Consider the following 21687-nt stretch of genomic DNA (forward strand, 5'->3'; position numbering starts at 1 on the left):
CCTGTCTGTTCCTGCAGAAGAAAACAGTTGCTCTACTTTTTTTTTTCTTAAGATAAGTGTCTTTAAGTTAAGACTTGTGTTCAGTTGCCAATGAATCAGATCTTACTATTTCATGTATACCAATGAATGAACTTGTGCATTTGTTTCTTAATGTGTTAAGAATGTGCAGTGTGCAATAGTTCAATTCAGAACTGACTTTATCACTTACCTCCAAGGAGACATTGGAAAATTCTTAACTCCTCTAAGCCTCAGGATTTTTGTTATGCCATGGTTATCATTTCTGAGCTTACTCAGACAAACACCTATTTAGAATGATTGTGATTCTTGTTATCAAACTTAAGAATTTAAATAGACAAACACACAAACACCTATTTAGAATGATTGTGATTCTTATTATCAAACTTAAAAATTTAATTGCCATTGCCACTTTTGTGACCTAAAGAGTAAAGATGATTTTGTTTTTTCTTAACCATTGTCTTAATGCATGTCCATTTGTCTAGCATGTTGTGGTATTATTCAATTACTATTGGTGAATGAATAAGAGCCCTAATAGACTTGCTTTAACTTTTGCAACTTAATTTTTACTTAATGCTTAAAATACCCCAAATTGCCCAGTGCATTTCTTTTCGCAAGTTCTCTGCTAAAAAACATACCTGGATAATGTATGTAGAAATGCTTTGGAAAAATATTAATGGCTTAACCAATGTAATTGATGATGATGTTGATGATGATGATGATGACAAAGACATTGGCAATAGTGTTGGGAGTTAATTGATGAAGAATAGGAGTGCTCTGAGTGACCTCAGCATGCTGTCTTTGAGAATGACAGGTCAAGTTTGTTAGTTTCCTACTAAACACTGAAGAATGTGTCTGTAAGTACATGAGTATTTGAAAGAGTTAACAATGAGGTTTGTGACACCTCAGATCCTTTTGCATTTGTGGAGACATTAGTCTGTTTGGGGTCTCTACTTCTTTCTGTAGATGTGAAGCCTTCATGAGTTACCGCTTTTATGAAAGATGATGACCTTCAAAGCAGGAGGGTCATTCTCTCATCAAGAATTAGCAAAGAACTGGTTTCTTTTCTTTATTTAAACAGCGTGGCTACAGGGTTGTTCATATAGTGTTTTTTTTTTAACACCGTTACGAAGTTGTTCATGATTGAGTTTCAGTCATACAATGTCCAACACCTTCACCAGAGCATGTTTTTCGCCACCAATGCACCAATGTCTCCAGTTTTCCTGCCATCCTTCCCCCCTGCCTGCTTGTAGGCATTTTATTTCTTTCTTTCCTTTTTTTTTTTTTTTTTGGTTTTTGGGCCACACCCGGTGGTGCTCAGGGATTACTCCTGGCTGTCTGCTCAGGAAAGCTCCTGGTAGGCACGGGGACCATATGGGAGACCGGGATTCGAACCAACCACCTTTGGTCCTGGATTGGCTGCTTGCAAGGCAAACACCGCTGTGCTATCTCTCCGAGCCCGAGACATTTTCCTCTCTCTCTCTCTCTCTCTCTCTCTCTCTCTCTCTCTCTCTCTCTCTCTCTCTCTCTCTCTCTCTCCTTTTTTCCCTCTTAAACACTCTGGTTTGCAATGTTGTTACTGAAGAGGTTTCATGCATATCACTTTATCTCCTTTCAGCACCCTAGAATCCTGTTTTTTTTTTTTTTTGCTAGAATTCCCCAACAGTCTATGTTTGAATTATTTTTCTTCACATTTCCATTTCTGAAGATCATTATAACTAGCTAAATTTGTGTATTATTCTTTAAAAAAAGATGAATCTCTTTGCATAGAACTGGATTTTATCAGTAAATGAATTAAGACTGTGTGGGCATATAAAGCTTGATTTTTGTGTTTGAAAGATCACTGCCATGTTTTTATCATTTCACTGATAATTCCTTTTGTTGTTGTTGCTGTTGTTTTGGTAACATCCTTCGTGCTCAGGAATCACTCCTGGTGGCACTTGGGGAACCAAATGGAATGTCTGGGATCAAACCTGGGTTGGCCTGTTGCCAGGCAAGTACCCTATCTATTGTACTATCACCCTGGTCCCCAGATTAGTTTGTTTTTAAGAGAAAGATTATTTGGCTGGAAAAGAGGAAAGAGTAGAATCTTATATATATGACTTTTAATTATGAGTGTGTTTTCTATGTGGAACCACCCCCTATACTTATAAATTCACATTTATGATTTTTAAAATCCTTGTAGCAAAGCTGTGTAATAGATGTCAACATCTCCATTTTATAGGTGAGGTAATTGAGGCCCAGAGCAGGTCATTATCTTACTGAGATCTCAGAGATACTAAGTAAAAGAGCTTAAATTCAGAGGATGCCTAGATTTGTTTTTAGTTGACTTTCTTTTTTTAAAATATGCATTGAATCCTAGGTTTCTTCATTTTTCCTTCTGTAAGGTAGACTTATTTTAAATTTTTGGACATGAAAAACTTCACTTATTGTAAGGAAGAGAGTTGAGGCCACTCTTCAAATAGCTGCGGCAAATTACAGATGCATAATAAAATCAGTGCCACGAGGGTTGGAAGTGGGGGCAGCAGGAAGAAAGGGGACTCTCTTGCCTTGTCTGTGCTCTTGGCCTTCTTCAAAGCCTACTAGGTACTTTCAGGAGCTAACTCTGGAAAGGTGGGAGCAGGGGTGCCTGAGAAATCTGTAAATTGCCCCTCTTAAGCCTTAACTTCACTCCTGATCTTTAAAGATTTATTTATTAATTCTGTTGTGCACTGTACCAGCATTGTGATTGTTCAAAATGTTTGTATTAGTCAGAGAGCATTCTATTTATAAGTGGAATGATCTGATGAAGAGGGTTTGCACAATATTTTCAGTGAAAAAAAATATTATGGAAGGAAACCTATGTTGGCCTGTGAAGTTGAATGTAGAGTACACAGGCTTTCTCTTTGTCTTTAAATTTTCCATCATGAATAGTGAACAAGTTTTCTTGTTTCTGTCTCTTTCTGCAACCCCCAGTTGTATCTCAAAATAAAGAATAAAGAGAACAGAGGCAGTTATACTAATGACAACTTTTATTTATTTGTTTTTATATCAATCTTTATTTAAGCACCACGATTACAAGCATGTTCATAGTTGAGTTTCAATCATAAACAGAATACCCCCCCCCTTCACCAGTGCAACATTCCCACCACCAATGCCCCCTCCTCCCCCGCTCCGCCTGTATTCTCAACAGGCATTCTACTTCTCTCATTCTTTAACATTAATGACAACTTTTAAATGCCATGGACTAAAAGGATACAACTTGAATATTAGATTTTCTGGATAGTGACAGAACTCAAAAATCTGATTCGCTTTTATAATGTTATCCCCTCCCCCCAAATTTCTTTGGCTTAGTTCTTGTATTTTTGTTGTTGTTGTTTGCTTTGGGGCCACACCAGGCTGAGCTCAGGGCTTAATCTTGGCTCTTTGCTCAGGAGTTACTCTACAGGATTTTCCAGGAATGGAACCAGGTTGGCTTCATGCAAAGCAATAACTTTATTTTTATTTTTGGGCCACATCCTGTGACGCTCAGGGGTTACTCCTGGCTATGCACTTAGAAATTGTTCCTGGCTTGGGGGACCATATGGGACGCAGAGGGATCGAATCGTGGTCTGTGTTGTGTTAGCCTCACGCAAGGCAAATACCCTACTGCTTTGCCATCTTTCTGGCCCCTGGATTCTTTATTTTTTTGGGCCACACTTGGTGGTGCTCAGGGGTTACTCCTGGCTATCTATGCAGAAATCGCTCTTGGCAGGCATGGGGGACCATATGGGATGCTGGGATTTGAACCAACTTTGGTCCTGGGTCGGCTGCTTGCACGGCAAACGCCCTACCGCTGTGCTCTCTGCCCCCTCCCCTGGATTCTTTAACAGTATTAGGGATTTCAAGTTTTATCCTCAAGTGGCGTAGTTAAGCAACATTTGCCTATAGGAGTTCTTCTTTGTGGTCCTTCTCCAACAAAGAAAGAGAACTGAACTTATTCCCATAGAGCAGGCTCATGAAAATCCTGAGCAAAACTCTTGATCTTTGTCACTTCTTCTCCTAGAATGGTTTACCCAAATATTTTCTCTTTTTTGGGGGGGAGGCACACCTAGTGATGCTCAGGGGTTACTCCTATTTCTATACTCAGGAATCACTCCTGATGGACTCGAGGAACCATATGGGAGGCTGGAGATTGAACTCGGGTTGGCCACATGCAAGGCGAGTGCCCTATTGGCTGTACTATCTTTCTAGTCCTCCAAAGTTCTTCTTTTTTTTTTTTTTTTTTTTTTTTTTGGTTTTTGGGCCACACCCGTTTGATGCTCAGGGGTTACTCCTGGCTATGTGCTCAGAAATCGCCCCTGGCTTGGGGGGACCATATGGGACGCCGGGGGATCGAACCGCGGTCCGTTCCTTGGTAGCGCTTACAAGGCAGACACCTTATCTCTAGCGCCACCTTCCCGGCCCCCAAAGTTCTTCTTAAGGGAGCTTTAGGTTGACTCTCTTGCACCCAGAGACACACAGTTCTTATTCTCAGTTGATAATGTCTCTTAGGATTTATAGTTCTCTTCTAATACTTGAGAGCAGCTCACGGATCATAATCTCATGCAGTAAGTTCCTTAGAGATTAGAAGGCTCCTTTGAGTTTCCTGTGCTCCCCTGGCTGTTGAAAAGTGTGTGTTGGGGGAACTCTCCCTCCCCACTTGTGGACACAGACCCATCTTTAGGACCCTTCAGTTAACTTTCAGGCAGAATAGTGCCACATGCCACAATAACTGGAAGTAGAATGTATGTCTTTAGAGGAACTGAAACGAATGATTCTCATGAAGTTGTTCTTTCTACAAGTAGTAGCACAGAGAAGTATACAGAATTTTAATGTCATAAACATGATTCTTAACCAACCCAGGAATGGAAGAGAAGTTTTAAGCTGCTGGATTATGCCAAGAATCAAGTATTAGGTGGATTTATTCTTTCATTCCATCATTGAACATTTATTATTGAAACTTATGAAATGCTGGAAGGATAAAAATAAAGAGGTATGGTTTCTGATTGCAAGGATCAGTGAGCCTGGTATTATTAACTAAGTGAGTGAGTTAATTAGAGCCCATAGCAATCAGTGCTTTGATGGGGGGTAGGGGAGAGATGTTCTAAAAAAGTACCAAGGAACTGCATTAAATGCAGCTCATGGTGAGCAGTGTTTGCTGTTACCATGGGAGTGGTTAGAGCTGGACTTTGAGGAATTCTTATTGGTCAGCCACGTAGAGAAGTTCGACTGCATCCCTATAGAAAGGATTCTACACCAAATCCTGGATCCATCATGAGCTCATATGGCCCAACTGGGGTAACAGGGAAAAGAGAGAAGATGAAACTTGAATGGAGACCAGGGATCTATTTCTTCTGGACTGCATATGCTAAATGTTAGCATTGACATTGGAGTCAGCAGGACATGAGAAAGATTTAGATTATCAGTCATTCCTTATGAATAGCATATGGAAAAAAAGATAGAGAATCATCAGGGACTGGACAGTAATAATTTGATGGGAGGAATTGTGCAGCCTGAATGAAAGTGACTGATGTGTCCATTGTGGATGGGGAAGAGTTTTTATAGATGGTTTTTAGAGAGCACCAATTGGACCCAGAAGTAGACTGTAGTGGACATGAGGAGCCCTTAGAGGGGAATAAAATGGTGTATCAAACACTGGGTGATTTGTCGGGAAGTTTGATTCCATATTGATCTAATTGAGAAAAGAATTATAGAAGATATCAGACATCTTTTTTTTTTTTTAAACCATTGTGTGGGATGTTTGTAGCAGTTCCAATAGGTGAAGGAGATTTAAGTTCTCCTTATTTAGGCCTATCTAATCTATAAGGCTAGACTAAAAAGATTAGTAGCTTAAAAATGGTGCAGCGATGGTATCAAGTCTTGGACTTCATGTTATGGAGGATGAAACCAGTTAAAAAAATAAGATGGAAGTGGGACAAAGGATATCAGAGCAACCACATCAATAACCAATCCTTGAAAAGACTGTAGGGCAAGTCTTATTTTCTTATTTGACAAAGACAGAACAAAAGAAAACAAAACAAGGAAGAACCCCCGAGGCTTAGAGATATTAAATGACTTGTGTGAGATTACACGTATGGTGTAGGTGACAACTTATTGCCTCCCGGATCTCTCCATCTGTGGGACATCTGGATAATTCCAAGATATTTGTCCAATATGGTGAGGGTCCAGCAAGAGAAGCAAAAAGTGCTTTGTTGAAGGAAAAAAAAAAAGATGTACCATAAATGATGAAGAGCTTATATAAATCATGTATAAGGTGAAATAATTATTTGGAGTTTCGTGGATTGAGAGAGATGGGAAGACAATGGAGCATAAAAGAGTTCTGCATAATTTACATGTTACACAAGCAGATTTTGTTCAGAAATGATCTAATTTGGTGATAGGCTTTTAAAAAATTTATTTATAAAATGTCAGTAGGATATAAAGTAGTTGAAATTTAAGCTTCTAATTCACTTCAGCCACTGGGTTCAAGGTTGACCATCTGCTGTGTCCCTAGCATTGTGACAACTTCCAAGGGAGCTGCAAATGCTATAGAATATAGGTATATTTTCAAACACCTTGAGTTATTGTTTAGGGATCCTCCATTTGCAAACCTGATATAAAGTTAGAACAATATAGGACAGTTAATAATAAATGCTAAAGTTATAGAATAAACCAATAGCATTTGAGTGGGAGGGCAGGCCCCTCAACTGTATTCAGGGGTACTGATAATAAGCCAAAATATTAATGATGGTTGTCTTTGAGTCATAGACCATTAGTTGAATTTTCTTTGTTTTGTTCTCCTGAACATTTTTCTCGGATGTTGATGAGCATACATCATTAAATCTCAAAAAATATGAGAGCACACTTAAAAATACCCATCATGGGCTAATGCTTCAGAGTTAAATCATGCTTAAATTTAAAATATATGACATGAGTGAATGGCTAAAAGGGAAAGTGAAAAAGACGGAAAAATGTGTTATGTGGTTAAAGTATATAGTTATGCCTGTCTGTAACTGAGCTTCCTTTTTGTGGCCCTTTCTTTCAAGATGGAGCAAAGCATCTAAAAAATTGTGGAGATTGGATTAGGAGAGAAGTAGCAGAGATTAGGCTCAGGCCAGTTTGAATAAATGCCTTCAGTAACAATATTGCAAACCACAGTGTCTAAAAGAAAAGGATGGAAGAGAGAAAGTAGAGAGAGAGAGAGAGAGAGAGAGAGAGAGAGACAGAGAGAGAGAGACAGAGAGAGAGAGAGAGACAGAGAGAGAGAGACAGAGAGAGAGAGACAGAGAGAGACAGAGAGAGAGAGAGAGAGAGAGAGAGAGAGAGAGAGAGAGAGAGAGAGAGAGAGAGAGAGAGAGAGAGAGAGAGGTTTTTCCCAGAGGGGAAGCCAGGGGGAAGGATGAGAGGGAAACTGGGGATATTGGTGGTAGAAAATGTGTGCACTGGTGAATGGATGGCTTTTGGACATTGTATGACTGAAACTCAATCATGAACAACTTTGTAACTGCGTATCCACAGTGATTCAATGAAATAATGTATTTATTAAAATATTTTCAGTTGGGGCCAGAGAGATAGCATGGAGGTAAAGTGTAATCCCGACACCCCATATGGTCCCCAGAGCCTGCCAGGAGTGATTTCTGAGTGTAGAGCCAGGAGTAACCCCTGAGAGCTGCCGGCTGTGACCCAAAACAAAAACAAAAACAAAAAAATTTTTTTCAATGATAAAAAAGGAAATATTACGGTAAGAACTGATTCATGTTTGAAAAATTAAACTTTTATCTGTTTAAAAAAATATCTGTCTTCCAGCTCTTCTTGTGTGTATTCCATATGTATGTATAATATGTACACACATATTCTTATATGTATTTTCATCACAGCTTTAACAGTTGATGTTTTTGGCTGTTATCATAAAGAAACCAAGTTTAGCCACTTGGGAAAGCTCCTCTCCCTCTGTCTCCCCTTTTTCTTCTTTATTAGGACCATACAAATTCAGCAACCATTGGCCACTGGGGATATGCAGTGGTGAACAAGAGGCCTAGTTCCTTCTGGGAGCCTGCTCTTCACCTTGGAGAGTGAGAGCATTAATCACCCAAATCAGCATATCAGGAAAAGATTATGCTAACTACTGTGAAAAAAATAAGGTGTTCTGACAGAGGAAAATGGGGGTGGAGGCGAGGGAAACAGTTGAGACAGGGCTGTCAGCCACGACATTTAAAGTGTGAGTGGGAGTTGGCCAGACAAAATGCGTGTGTGTGGGGGACAGCATTCTAGAAAGAGGGTCAGTACGGAGGAAGGGTTTCAGGCAAAAATAGCTTTATGTGTTTAAAAAAGTGGGCCAGAAGAGCCAGTGTGTCTACTTTTGGGGTATGACAGGAGGTTGGAGGCTGGCAAGGGCTCGGTGGGTACCCTGTGAAGGATTTTGAGTTTAATTCTGAGGGTGATGGGCTGCCACTAAAAAATTTGCATGAAGTAGTTTCTATTTTAAAAAACAATCTCTGAGGAGAAAGCACAGGAGAGAGGCAAGCCAGAACTGGGAAGATGCATGAGGAGGCTTTTCAGACAACCCTGAGAGGCAGCTGCTAGAAGTAACAGTGGTACTAGGGAGAAGAGGAGAATGCCAAGGTTTATTTGGGTGGTGGCATTGACAGCCGGTCATGACATATTGAATTAAGGGCATGAGGGAGAGAGAAGAGGTACTGTCAGCCATGATTTTCAACACACTTGTTTTGAGGAACTCTTGTTGACTAGAGGGATGGTAATGGAGGCTTCTTTATGTGTCGAGGGTAGGACTAAGATAGTGTGGGATGAGGTTATTTTTCTATATCGATAAGAGTCACAAGTGGAAAAACAGAAGAAAGGTGCTCTAGGGGTAGAAGTACCAGTGGTGGGATTGATGTTCCACAGTCAAAGGGAGAAAGGAGACATGAAGAGGCCTTGGATATGTGCCATCCACTGAGTCTATGCACAGTCATGGGAAAGGCTAATGAGTTCTAAATCTTATGTTAGTATGATTAAGGCCCATTGTACAGAGGAGTGAAGTGGAGAGAGAGCCAAAGTCTGAGCCATGAATATTTCAGAGCCCAGTTAGACTCTCACTTCGACTTTTAATGGATGTCCACCATGATGGCACATCCATTGTCAGTTCCCCAGCGAGTGGCTGACACAACAGAAACGAGTGTTTGCTGTGTTGGAGGCGAGAATTCGGAGATCAATGTGTTGGCAGGTTTGACTTCTCCTGAGGCCTGTCTCCTTGGCTTGCAGATGGCCGTCCTCTCTCTGCCGTGTCCTCACAGGGCCTTGTCTTCGCACACGCACTTCCCTCATATCTCTCCTGGTCCTGATTTTCTCTTCTTCTAAGGACACCTGCCAGACTCAGTGGGACCCCTAAGGTCCCATTGTAACTTAATCACTTCCTTGAAGGCGTTATCAATCACCCCCATTCTATTTTTTATTGTTATATTTAAGGTGAAATGTTAACAATAGTGTGAATGCTTTTGTATTGATGTACAGTTACTGCACCTCACTGCCAGTAGAGTGCCCAATACTCTGGGATTGACATCATTGTCCTTATGTTAGTTCTAGTTCACTTCTTTTTTTTTTTTTTTTGTTTGGTTTTTTATTTTTGGGGGGGGGTCACACCCGGCGGTGCTCAGGGGTTACTCCTGGCTGTCTGCTCAGAAATACCTCCTGGCAGGCACGGGGGACCATATGGGACACCGGGATTCGAACCAGCCACCTTTGGTCCTGGATTGGCTGCTTGCAAGGCAAACGCTGCTGTGCTATCTCTCCGGGCCCTCTAGTTCACTTCTTCATTCCCTTTGCTCTCATTCCTTTGCTTGGTCATCTTAGTTTTGTAATTCAAAGCCAAAGGCTTGTCATTGTTCATTACTTACTATTCCCTTGTTCTTCCATTTTGTTTTTGTTTTTAAAAAGTATATCGGGGGCTTGGTGGAGAGGTATATTCGATGGCGTCTTCTTGGCTGTCTTAGGGAGAAAAGCAGACAGGGAGCAAGGCAGCAGTCTTTTATAAGGCTGTCCTGGTATGGGCCTGGAGATTGTGTTCGATGGCATCTTCTTGGCTATCAGGTTTGGGCCCTGGAGATTATGTTTGATAGCATCTTCTTGGCTGTCTTGGGAGAAAAGCATATAGGGAGCTAGGCAGCAGGTTTTTATAAGGCTTTCCAGATTTGGGCCCTGGAGATTATGTTTGATGGCATCTTCTTGGCTTATTGGGGGGCCCTTACCAAGTTTGTGTCCTGGACATTATGTTCGATGGCGTCTTCTTGGCTGTCTTGAAGAGAAAAGCAGACTGGGAGCAAGGCAGCAGTCTTTTATAAAGCTCTCCTGCCCAATCACATGTCAAGGATCAGCACCCACCTTATTAGATGGGGTCCTTACGGTTTGGGGCTCTGGAGATTATGTTCATTGACATCTTCTTGGTTGTCTTAGGGAGAAAAGCAGACAGGGAGCAAGGCAGCAATCTTTTATAAAGCTCTTGGGTTTGGGCCCTGGAGATTGTGTTCTATGGCGTCTTCTTGGCATGTTTGTTCTTCCATTTTTAAGATGAAGGCTCACATGTGTGAATCAGAATATCAGGCACAATTTAGTTTTATCCATCCATTTGGGTCAAGTTTAAGGAAAGAAATGTTCTGGGAGAGGGTGAGTGAAGAGTGGGAAGGGAAGAAATAGCATTCGAAAGGGTAAAAGGAACTTTGAGAAATATAGCCTTGAGGTTAGTTGAGGATGGAGAATATTTGTATATCCAGCTAGCCATGATTTTTTTTTTTTTTTTTTTTAGTTTTTGGGTCACACTCGGTGATGCTCTAGACTATGTGCTCAGAAATCGCTCCTGGCTTGAGGGAACTATATGGGGCACTGGAATAGAACCCAGGTCCATCCTGGGTCAGCCGCGAGGAAGGCAAGCCCCCCACTGCTGCGCTATTGTGCCAGCCCCTTGATCTTTTTTTTAAATAAACAAAGTCAACTCATTTCATTTGCTGGGTTTGGGCCATTTTAGCAGTTCTCAAGGAGCTACTCTAGACTCTAGACTCAGGCATCACTCCTGTCAGTATTCAAGAGGACCACATATGCTGCTGGGAATAGAACTGGGGTCAGTCACCTACAAGGCCAGAGCCTTTCCTCTTCTCCCTGCATTGCCTCTCGGCTTTGATCTGAACTTTGCAGCAACATTCAGGAAGATGGGTGGAGTAAAAAACATCTCTGCTGCAGTGAGGATTCTGGGGCTCATGTTCCTGACTTCTTTGCCATCTCTCTATGTGCAAAGTTGAAATGTAAATGAATTTTTTTTGGCCACACCTGGCAGCACTCAGGTTGCTCTTGGCTCTGCTCTCAGAAATTGCTCCTAAGAACTCAGGGAACCCTATAGGATACTGAGGATCAGACTCGGGAGGGCCACATGCAAAGCAAATGCCCTACCTATTGTGCTATCACTCAGGCCCCCAAATGTAAATAAATTTTATTCGTGTCGTCAGCACACACAAAAAGGCTGTTTCTGAGAGAGCTTTCTGGCAGCTCTCAGGTAGTTGAAAACATGAAACATGTTAAAGAAATTTATGCGTATGAAGACTTTGTTGCTCTCACTGATGCACAGATGAGCTTGAACTGTCTCCAGCTGATTCTAGAAATTTTTTTTTGCATTTACTCACTACTTACTATCTTTGTTTTTCTTTCTCCCCAACTCCTTATATCCCCCTTTGTTTAAATCTTCACTCACCATGTATTTATTGAGTCCCTATTAGATGTCTTCTTGTATTAAGGATAAAGAGTCAACTACTTAGTGTGGGAAATAGCCATGTATACATGCAGAAAATTCCAAGTTGATAAGTGCTGCTTTTAAAGTAATAATTCATTTGTTCATTTATCCTGCAAATATATACAGTGCCTACAACTGCCAGGGAGTGTGTTAGGCTTGGGATAGAGACATGAGTAAGATACAGTTTCTACCTTCAAGAAATGTACAACCTGGTAGAAAAATAGCAGGTAAGTAAACAAGACAATGGAATGTGACATTTATGAAATATTAAGAAATCTCAAAAAAAAATGGAGCCATTTTCTCTGGTTTTTCCTTGCATGTTTGGATATTCATTATTCCAAGAGTTGTTGCTGCATTTTAGAATTTAATTTAAAAAAAAATTTTTTTTTTTTTTTTGGTTATTGGTTTTTAGTTTTTGCTTTTTGGGCCGTACCTGAAGGTGCTCAGGCTTACTCCTGACTCTGTGCTCAGGAGTCACTCTTGGTGGGCTTGAGGAGTCCATATGAGGAATGAACTCAGGTTGGCAGTGTGCAAGTGTGGGACCCTACCTACTGTCCTACCTCTCTGGCCCCTATTACAGCATTTGAATGAAAGAAACTTTATAAAGAACTTTTATTCATCTCTTAGATCTTTTTGAATGCTTGCAGCTGTGCTGTGACAGCTTTGTGATTCTTGAATTATGAGCAAGTGTCAGTTTGGGAGATCTATGACTTTTCTCCTCATCTGAGTTTATTGTCCGCCAACGTGCTCTATCAACACCTTCACTAAGTGGGAGCCTCCTGCTTAATGATATTCCTGAAATGCTCTGCAATATTTCAATATCTGCTGAATATTAAGGCTGAAGAAAAGTCACATGAACAAAGCATTACTGAGATGGTGGAGTGGAAAGCTGCTGGCTTAGCACATATCTCAAATATTTGGCATTTGGAACTGTGCATTAATGAAGGGGTTCCCTTGAATGGGATTAGAACAATGATGACTACTAGAAGATCCACAGCACTAAGAAGAAAATGAATTTTATAGGTTACATAACTGAAACATTTTCCATGCCGCTTTTAAAAGATATATATCATTTAGAAGAAGTGCTTTGCAACCAGTCACTTAATAGGGTCAGTTGAGACCATGAATATCAACTTTCTTCAGAGGTGATGTGCTAGAAAAAACCCAAGGTATGAGTTCAGTCTTATTTAATTTGAGGGAAAATGTTAATCCTGTCATGCAAAGACTGCAGGTAGTAGGAGAGCATGACGACAAATTGGATGGCCTGTGGTCAATGTAGGATCTAGGATCTATGCCTAACCTAATACCAGCTCAAAATTGCTTTGATGCCCTGCTGTGATCACCTACTGTCTGCATATTGACTTCACTGCAGAATTATGTTCCAGAGAGTGTTCCAGTGGAAAGAGCTCAGGATGGCAATCAGCATTTAGAGGGTCTGGTCCCACTCCACAGAGGACTGCCTCTGGGCCTCATTTTCCTTCTGGAAGATGCAATGGTGATGATGGCAGAGGGTCTCTAAGGAGCTTCAGTCACGGGTATTTCATCATTGTGTGATGCCATACCTCAATGCCTATCAGAAGCATTTTGTGTTTTTCTTTGAGTTATGTCAGCCAGCATTTCTGCAGTTAGAGTGCCCCCAGGAGCACTTCCCATGGGCTTTGGGAGCAGCCAGGTCTTACTTCTCCAGGACTTGATGTCTTCTGTGCCTTACTGACAGTGAGCCTGCCCCCTTCCCCATGGCTCCCTGGATAGCTGTAAAGAGTGGACAAATGAACAGTGTTGGAAGCTCTGTGAAGAGGAGACCTGGGAGATGATGACCATCATGGCTCCTTGGGATTTGCAAAATGGAGTGACTAGAATGGAGCCAGTCTCAGCAACCAGGTCAAAGGTCAGGTCAGAAATGTGGACTGTGTTGCTGACTGCAGGTAGGTCAAGGAGGGACCAAGAGCCTATTTTATCCTTTCTTAATCTTGAGAAGATCTGGGCAGCCAAGTTCAGGAAGCTCTTAGGAAGTCTCCAAATTTATGAAATTCCTTGGAAGATAAAATGTGACATCCATTTGTTATATTTGTATCACCACCCAAATCACTGTATAGTTATTTAATACTCACGAAGTCACTCAACATGCTTTTGTAGTTCAGACAATCTCTAAATGACTTTTTCTAATCATTGATTCAGTTAAAAAAAATCTAGTTTTAATGGATGCCTTGGTGCTATGGACTTCTTGTAGTTTAGACCTTTGAGTGATGTTGGAGGGCCTTTGAGTTTTCTCCTTACGTTAAGCTAAGCAACATAAATTATAATTCTCTAGAAGCAGAGATTTATATCTACTGTTATTTTACTACTCACAAACTAATGTGGGGGTGATTAGAAAATGACTTGGATTCTGCCTTTCTTAGTGAAAAGTAATAGCTAATATGTGAATAGAAGAAATGAGATAACTGGAAATAATTTTAGAGTGGAATACATATGAAAGGTCTTTTATATTTTTTAGGAATTCCAGTCAAAATTCATATAATTTCCTTAGAATACTGATGAAATATTGGTGTCTTATTATAATTTAAAGATAAATAATTATATGCCTAATACATATTACAAGATGATTCTTTGTCTTCTTCTTCTTTTGCTTTTATCTAGTTGCTTCCAAGATCCGGTACTTACAGGAATATCATAACCGGGTACTTCATAACATTTATCCTGTACCTTCAGGAACAGATATCGCAAACACCTTGAAGTATTTTTCTCAGACTTTGTTAAGGTAAGCTTTAAAATATCCTCTACTTTGAAAGAATGATTAAGTAGTACTGTTGAATTTATGGGGGTCTAAATCTTGATTGAACTGAAACTTTGAAGGGCCTTATATTTTCTCATGCTCTGCCAGAAGATCTAGACTCATGTTTTTGGGGGTGTTTATAGCAGATGAGCTTACAGGTCTAATTAAGAAAACCAAAAAAAAGAAAACCAAAAAAGGGTTGCTTGTCTGCTTTCCTCAGCTGAATACCTTTTCAAGAGATTTGTAGAGGGCCCGGAGAGATAGCACAGCGGCGTTTGCCTTGCAAGCAGCCGATCCAGGACCAAAGGTGGTTGGTTCGAATCCCGGTGTCCCATATGGTCCCCCGTGCCTGCCAGGAGCTATTTCTGAGCAGACAGCCAGGAGTAACCCCTGAGCACTGCCAGGTGTGGCCCAAAAACAAACAAACAAAAACAAAACAAAAAAAGAGATTTGTAGAGTGATAAAAGTTTTATGGCTGATCTTAACAGTGAAATTAAAAGGAGAACTTAGTACTGCTTAAAATTAAGTTGATTTTTGTGCCTTAAAAAAACCAGAATTAGGTAACATTTTTTTGCATTATTACTAGCATTATGTATTTCCGGAAGTAGAATATAAGGGTCGTAGCAGGAGGTTTTAATCAGCACAAGTGTTCAATATGGTTTTACACTTGTTAAAGAAATTCTACAAAAGAAAAGAAAAGAAAAGAAAAGAAAAGAAAAGAAAAGAAAAGAAAAGAAAACCCAAACAGTATTTGCCTTCCCTCAAAGGAAGAAAGGAGGAGAATCCAGCTGTTCCACAGTTCACTTTAGACAAAAACAGGAGGACAAAAGTGAGCCTTTCAAGTAGGTTCAATTGTTTGGGAAATAACCTCAAAAATTGAGAAGAATACTTCACTTCCTATTTAATTTGACAGCTTGATTTCTCTCATTACTGTGATCTTCTCTTTTCAGATCTGATCTGGAAAACACTATTTCTTTCAGTCACTGTTTTCTTTTGGTAAAACAGTGAAAAGTTGGTCAGGGAAGAAGGAGGGAAAGATACTGATTCAGAACAAGTATGGTGGCTGGGAGCTGGTGTGGGGAGCCCCACACCGGCCTACTCAACACTTTGGTGGCAGACTTCCTGTGCTCTTGTCTTTTGTAGTCCCATGATCTCTGTGCTCTTGTTCTGGGGAGCCTTTTCCCGCTTATGTCTTTAATGCCCCATATTGTGCCCCTTTTCTATGGTAGAGGGCTCCTGTCTCTCAGGTTCATGGATTTCACACTTGCATGGTTTCTACCTTGTTACCTGATGTTTTACTTCTTTTTCAAGAGGTGGAATAATTGGCTCCTTTTTTCACAGTAACTGTCAGATAAACTTATACAGGTCATCAGATTCTGTTCTCTTGAATTCTCCTTTTGGTCTTTGAAGTCAGGCATTTCAATGGGAAATACTTCCCTTTATCACAAAATTCTGAAAGTTCTCAATGTGGGAGACACTTTTCAGAAGGAAGCCAGCTCTGAATTCTATTTGAAAAAAAAAAAAAAAAAAGATGTGACCTCTTAGTTGGTACTCCAAAGCTTGCTACTTAGGTCTTGGTCATTGCACCAAAAAGCTGAGAACTTTAGGATACTAAAGTCACATTTGCCAAACATAAAGAGTCCCATTTTCTTGAAGACTGGGATCAATAGAACCCAATCATGGATGAGAACCTATTAATGATGAAAATTGTATCACCATAGACAATTCAATTCTTTTCAGTGGAGTTCAGTTTATTTTCAAAAGAAAGGAGCTTCCCCAGCGATTCCCTATGGTAATACTAACAATAGCCATCATCAGAGCAATATTGTAATTATTAGTAATGATTATGTGCATCAAGCATTGTTTGATGCGCTTCGAGGCATCTCATTTCATTCCTTGTGATTCATGGACTAAGTGTACTATCGAATCCATTTCATAATGAAATGAAACATAAAGTGGTTAAATAAATTGTCCAGAGTTACGCATCTTGCGAGTGTTGGAATCAGAATTTGACTCTGCTTGTTGTAATTCACAGCAGACACACTGTCAATGATCAGACTCTATCTACTGTGTCTTTCTATAATGCTACATGATGGTACAGTACAGAGACATTTCTTTTGGTAAAAGCCTGGTTTGACCTTTAGATATACTGCTATTCATTCTTAGTCCATAGTGTGCCTCTGGTTCTCTGAGAAATTAAAGGAAAAAGAGAAGGGCTTGGTACAAAGATGTCATTTTTTCCCTAGAAGCTAAATGGAGCTGATTGAAAGCTGTATCTGTGTCTCACATGTATTTAAAGTGATGTAGACAGCATTACCTGGTCCTGAGTTGTTGCTCTATCTCCATCTTTGCAACTCACATGGACTCACAGCCTGCAGGACACAAACACAATCGAGATGAAAAACAAGGATGGAAAGGTTCTTGTTAGACCTTGTTAGACAGCTTAGACCTTAGTATTTGAATGATCAACTACTGAGCTCAGTCCAACACTTTCCTTTCTTCTTTTTGGCTACCTCAGTGTTTTTGTTTTTGTTGTTGTTTTTAATTTTTCAACTCTTTTTTTTTTTTTTGGCTCTTCGAGTCCAACTCTTTAATTTACTGGAAATAGAGGAATTTACAACTATTGGTCCAAATTTTTTTTTTTTTTTGTGGTTTTTGGGTCACACCCGGCAGTGCTCAGGGGTTATTCCTGGCTCCAGGCTCAGAAATTGCTCTTGTTAGGCACGGGGGACCATATGGAACGCCGGGATTCGAACCGATGACCTCCTGCATGAAAGGCGAACGCTTTACCCCCATGCTATCTCTCCGGCCCCTGGTCCAAATTTTCATCACTTTCACTATTGGTTTGTTCCTCCAGGACCATCCTTGTTCTTTAATTTATGTAAAATAAAAGTTCTAGTTATTTGATTTTTTTTTTTTTTTTTTTTTTTGGTTTTTGGGCCACACCCTGTGACGCTCAGGGGTTACTCCTGGCTATGCACTCAGAAGTTGCTCCTGGCTTCTTGGGGGACCATATGGGACGCCGGGGGATCGAACCGCGGTCCGTCCTAGGCTAGCGCAGGCAAGGCAGGCTCCTTACCTCCAGCGCCACCGCCCGGCCCCGTTATTTGATATTTTGTGTCCAAGATTATGGACAGTAGAGTTTTGGTTCCTTTTGCACTGAATATATATATATATATTATTTATTTATTTGGTTTTTGGGCCACACCTGGTGACACTCAGGGGTTACTCCAGGCTATGTGCTCAAAAACCGATCCTGGCTTGGGGGACCATATGGGATGCTGGGATTGAATATATTTCTTTTAAAAAAAATCTTGAAAAGTACTTCTCACTTTCAAAATTCTGATTCTTAGAAATAAGAAGGAAGAATTAGATAAAACCTCACAGACTGATATTTTCTGTGGTCTCTCCCCCTACCCAATTTCTTCTTCCTTTTTTGGATATTATCCAGAAAGTTTAAAAAAATATAATTTGGTTTAAAATATGTAACTTGAAGATCCAGCGACTTCATTTGGGTCTAGGTTGCTCTTTTACAGAAAGAGGCCTCTGGGACTTTCACATACTCACAGGTCCTTGAGCAGGGTTAGGTATTTTCTGTATGGTAGGAGTGAAGTTTTGTTAGACCACAACTATCTCATTGCAAGTAGTTCACATATGTCCATTTAGTTTATAATTGTAGCTTTCTCCTATTAGAGATTATGAGGGTGCCCTAGTAGAAGGCAAGACTGGTGTGTTACTCAACAGGCTCCACCTTGCACATAGAGTTGTGTTTGACCTTTAGAAGGGAATCAGTCAATGTTGAGTTGAATTGCCTTGAGTCCGTCTGAATCTCTTGGAGAACATACACTTAGCCCCTTAGTAGTGACCGAGGGGCCAAGCAAAAATTCATCTCCATGCCATGAGGATCATGTCGTTTAATCTCTACTCAAAACCTCCAAGGAATCTGCTCTTTCTGCTAGAACCATTCTGTGGCCATCTCTTAAACATTCAGGTTCTCCTTTAGGGATCTTGCTTTTGCCTGATAAAACATAAGGTTTCAAGTCTTGCTATGACAAATATTCTTTTGGGAATCTGTCCTCAACTCTATCTCTCTTCTGGTGTTACTCAAGCTGTTTGCACATAAAAGATTGTAAACAGACATTATGTTTCGGGACACCTATTTATGGTTAACTCTTTGGAAAATGTTTAATATGTTTTTAAGTGGGATTAACCCAATCACCTTCATTGACTTCTAATTTCTAACTGCTGAGGGTGAGTGAATAGGCCATTAAATTATGTATGTGAAATCTACAGGGTAGCTTTTGAGTGGAGAGGACTAAGGGAATTTCATTTAGTCTTTAGTTTCACCTCAAATGTCAAAAATTTTAATAGTATAGAACTCTACTTGACATATTAATTTACTATGTTATTAACACCCCAGGACAACTTCTCATCTCTCCCCTACCCACAGAGGTCTTTTCTCACTTCCTTTATTATTGGAATTTATTGGCTGGTAAAGAGGATCTTATGAAGGAGATAGAGAGGTGATAAGTTGCCTGCTGGGTCAAAGTCTTCTGAGCAGAGCATCCTTAATATTATTTTTGGTTGGGGGTGAAGATCTCTGGGAAAGAATTTCAGCTGGGGAATTTCAGATGTTTTCTTTTTTTCTTTTTTAGTCATGCCCAAGTTAGGTAGTTTGGTTGGGGAAATAAGTTTATTTATTTTTCTGAATAAACTTCACAACACATCATAAAATCACAATGCATTGTACATTTATTCATGAACCCTTCTTTAGTTTTTTCACAAATGAAAACATTTCCTTACATTCAAACATGAATGGTAACTTAAAACTGGTTTCATAAAGAACTCATCTTCAGCCATTTTTATTTTTCTCAACCTCATCCAATGATTAACTCTCAAGGCAGTGAGAGAGAAGCTTTACTGCTTCAAACACTGATATACTTCCCTCCCTGCATGGATGAAGTTGTTGCTAGTGCCATTTGGGAATCCAGCATATACAGGAAAGAAAAAAAAACCGAGGTGGCATTGCCGAAGTTGATTTGCCTAGTGTTTGTAAATTATACCAAACTTTGGAAGCTTACTATGGATATTTAAAAAAAATTATTTGCTGTATTTCTCCCACCAAGGAAGGCTTTTACTAAAGCACTGTACTTAATTTAAAGGCTGGCATTAAATATGATTTAGAGCTATTTTTGTTCTCAAAAGCAAAATGATGTTCTGCTACCAGTTTTATAATATCTATTTCTTGTAATTTTGAAAAGTTGCTGGGAGTAGGCTAATTTAGGACTAAGGTTGGAAAATATTATATATAACTGATATTCATTGCGATTGTAAAGGAATATTCAGTTGGGATAAAGTCCTCTAGAATTAAAAAGATTTTTGGTGACTGGGCTTATTAAGAGTGTTAGCATCAAAAGGTGGTGCTTTTTAAGAGTAATCGATTTCTATGAGATAGATGCAAAGTCTGATGAAAAATCTGATGACATTTATAGTAAAAATAGGCATGCAAGGGGTAACTGGAATGTTGATATTATTCCAATGTTAAGTATAAGCTTATCAAGCTAAATACATCACACACACAAATGTAGATTAAATCCCTTTAAAAGAAAAAAAAGTTACATTAAATCTTAAGTTATTTATTGCTAAGAACGCTTATATAATTATTCTGAAATTATTTTTATTATTATTAATTGTTTTCCCCTGGACATTGGGTAACAGAAGACAAAGGAAATCGAGGTAAATTAGGCACATGGAAAATAAAAAGCATGTAGTTATTTTTCCTTACATTGTAATATATTTTGCACTGAGTTAATAAAAATAAATGTAAATTTGACATAGCAAGCATGATTGACACTAACCAATTTTTCACATCACTATAAAATTGTAAATTGTAATAGTATACCTAAGAACTTAGAAATGTTTGATGCACATAGAATTAAGTGGAAACAAGGTAATTTTTGTTATGAAACATTTCTAAATCGTTACCTATTTTGATTGACATATAAGCATACTAGATAAAATCACTTTTTAAGTCCAGCAGATATTATTATTAGAATGTATAGTTATTTCTTAATGATACATAATATAACTTAATTTTAAAAAACTAAATATTTGACTAAACAGTCACTTCTATTTTTAAATTAGCAACTTTTCTACTTTCTTGCTTTACTAAAAGGTTTTTATTAAAAAAAATAAGGCTAAAAGAATGCCAATTTATTTTTGGAATTTCACTATTATTCCCGTAAAACTTTTTTTTAACTTTCTAAATTATCTTTCCTTTAGTTTTTAGTGAGTTTTGTTGAGTAATAACGTAAGTAGCAGCAGTAATATATGAGATCTATTGTATGTTGTACAGCAAAATGAGATACTGCTTGCTTAGTCTTTAGAGTTTCAAGGTAACTATTTAATAAGCCACTGTTTGTATTCATAAAATAAAATGTTTCCTCCCTAACATGCAAAATTAAAATAACACACATAAATAACCATTATCATTAGCTCACAAACATATGCTACTGACCATCTACTATATCTTATTTTATAGCTTCTCCAATGTAGTTTAGCTCTAACATTTTAGAAATATGTATTATTTCTAAACTCATATGCCTGTTTAAACTTCATTATCTCAAATGATACTGACAGAATGTCATGAAACAGTATCATAAAATACATATAGACATTATTTTGATGCAATAAACATGTGATTTTTAAGACTTTCTTAACAAACGCACATGTTTATTCTTTGCTAAAACATGTTTCTCCAAGTGCCGTACCTATATTTTGCAAGTTTTCATCTTCCCGATGAATAAAGTCTTAGTGAAAACTTCCCTTGCTTTAAAAACTCCTTGTGATTAGGAATAATAGCCCTTCCTTGTGAGATGAAGCTTTTGTTTTTGCCTTCCAGGGAACCTTGTTCACCAAATTGATAAACTGTAAAACATGGGTTTGGCACTGAAACATGCATTTTTATATTTTTGCTCCTTACTCACCAGATAACACATGAGATGCAATGCAACTTCCACAAACTCAACCCGGTGTTATTGGTCTTGCTGAGCGTGAAGCTCGGTGTTCCCTTCTAGATTCTTGAGACCCGGCTGGTGTGGCAATTGCATCTTATGTGGGATTATAT

The 21687-nt window shown here is 39.2% G+C and overlaps 1 protein-coding gene across 1 annotated transcript in view; it reads left to right on the forward strand.

Annotated features, from left to right (window-relative positions):
* The window catches only part of UNC79 (unc-79 homolog, NALCN channel complex subunit), a 307457-nt gene that overhangs the window by 29486 nt on the left and 256284 nt on the right, over positions 1-21687 (forward strand). Inside the window, exon 2 of the mRNA XM_049769769.1 lies at positions 14426-14546. Within this exon, the coding sequence (XP_049625726.1) occupies positions 14426-14546 (121 nt within the window). The remainder of the gene's footprint in view (positions 1-14425; positions 14547-21687) is intronic.

This window comes from Suncus etruscus, chromosome 3 (assembly GCF_024139225.1).
Source record: "Suncus etruscus isolate mSunEtr1 chromosome 3, mSunEtr1.pri.cur, whole genome shotgun sequence".
In the NCBI taxonomy this organism is placed as follows: domain Eukaryota; kingdom Metazoa; phylum Chordata; class Mammalia; order Eulipotyphla; family Soricidae; genus Suncus; species Suncus etruscus.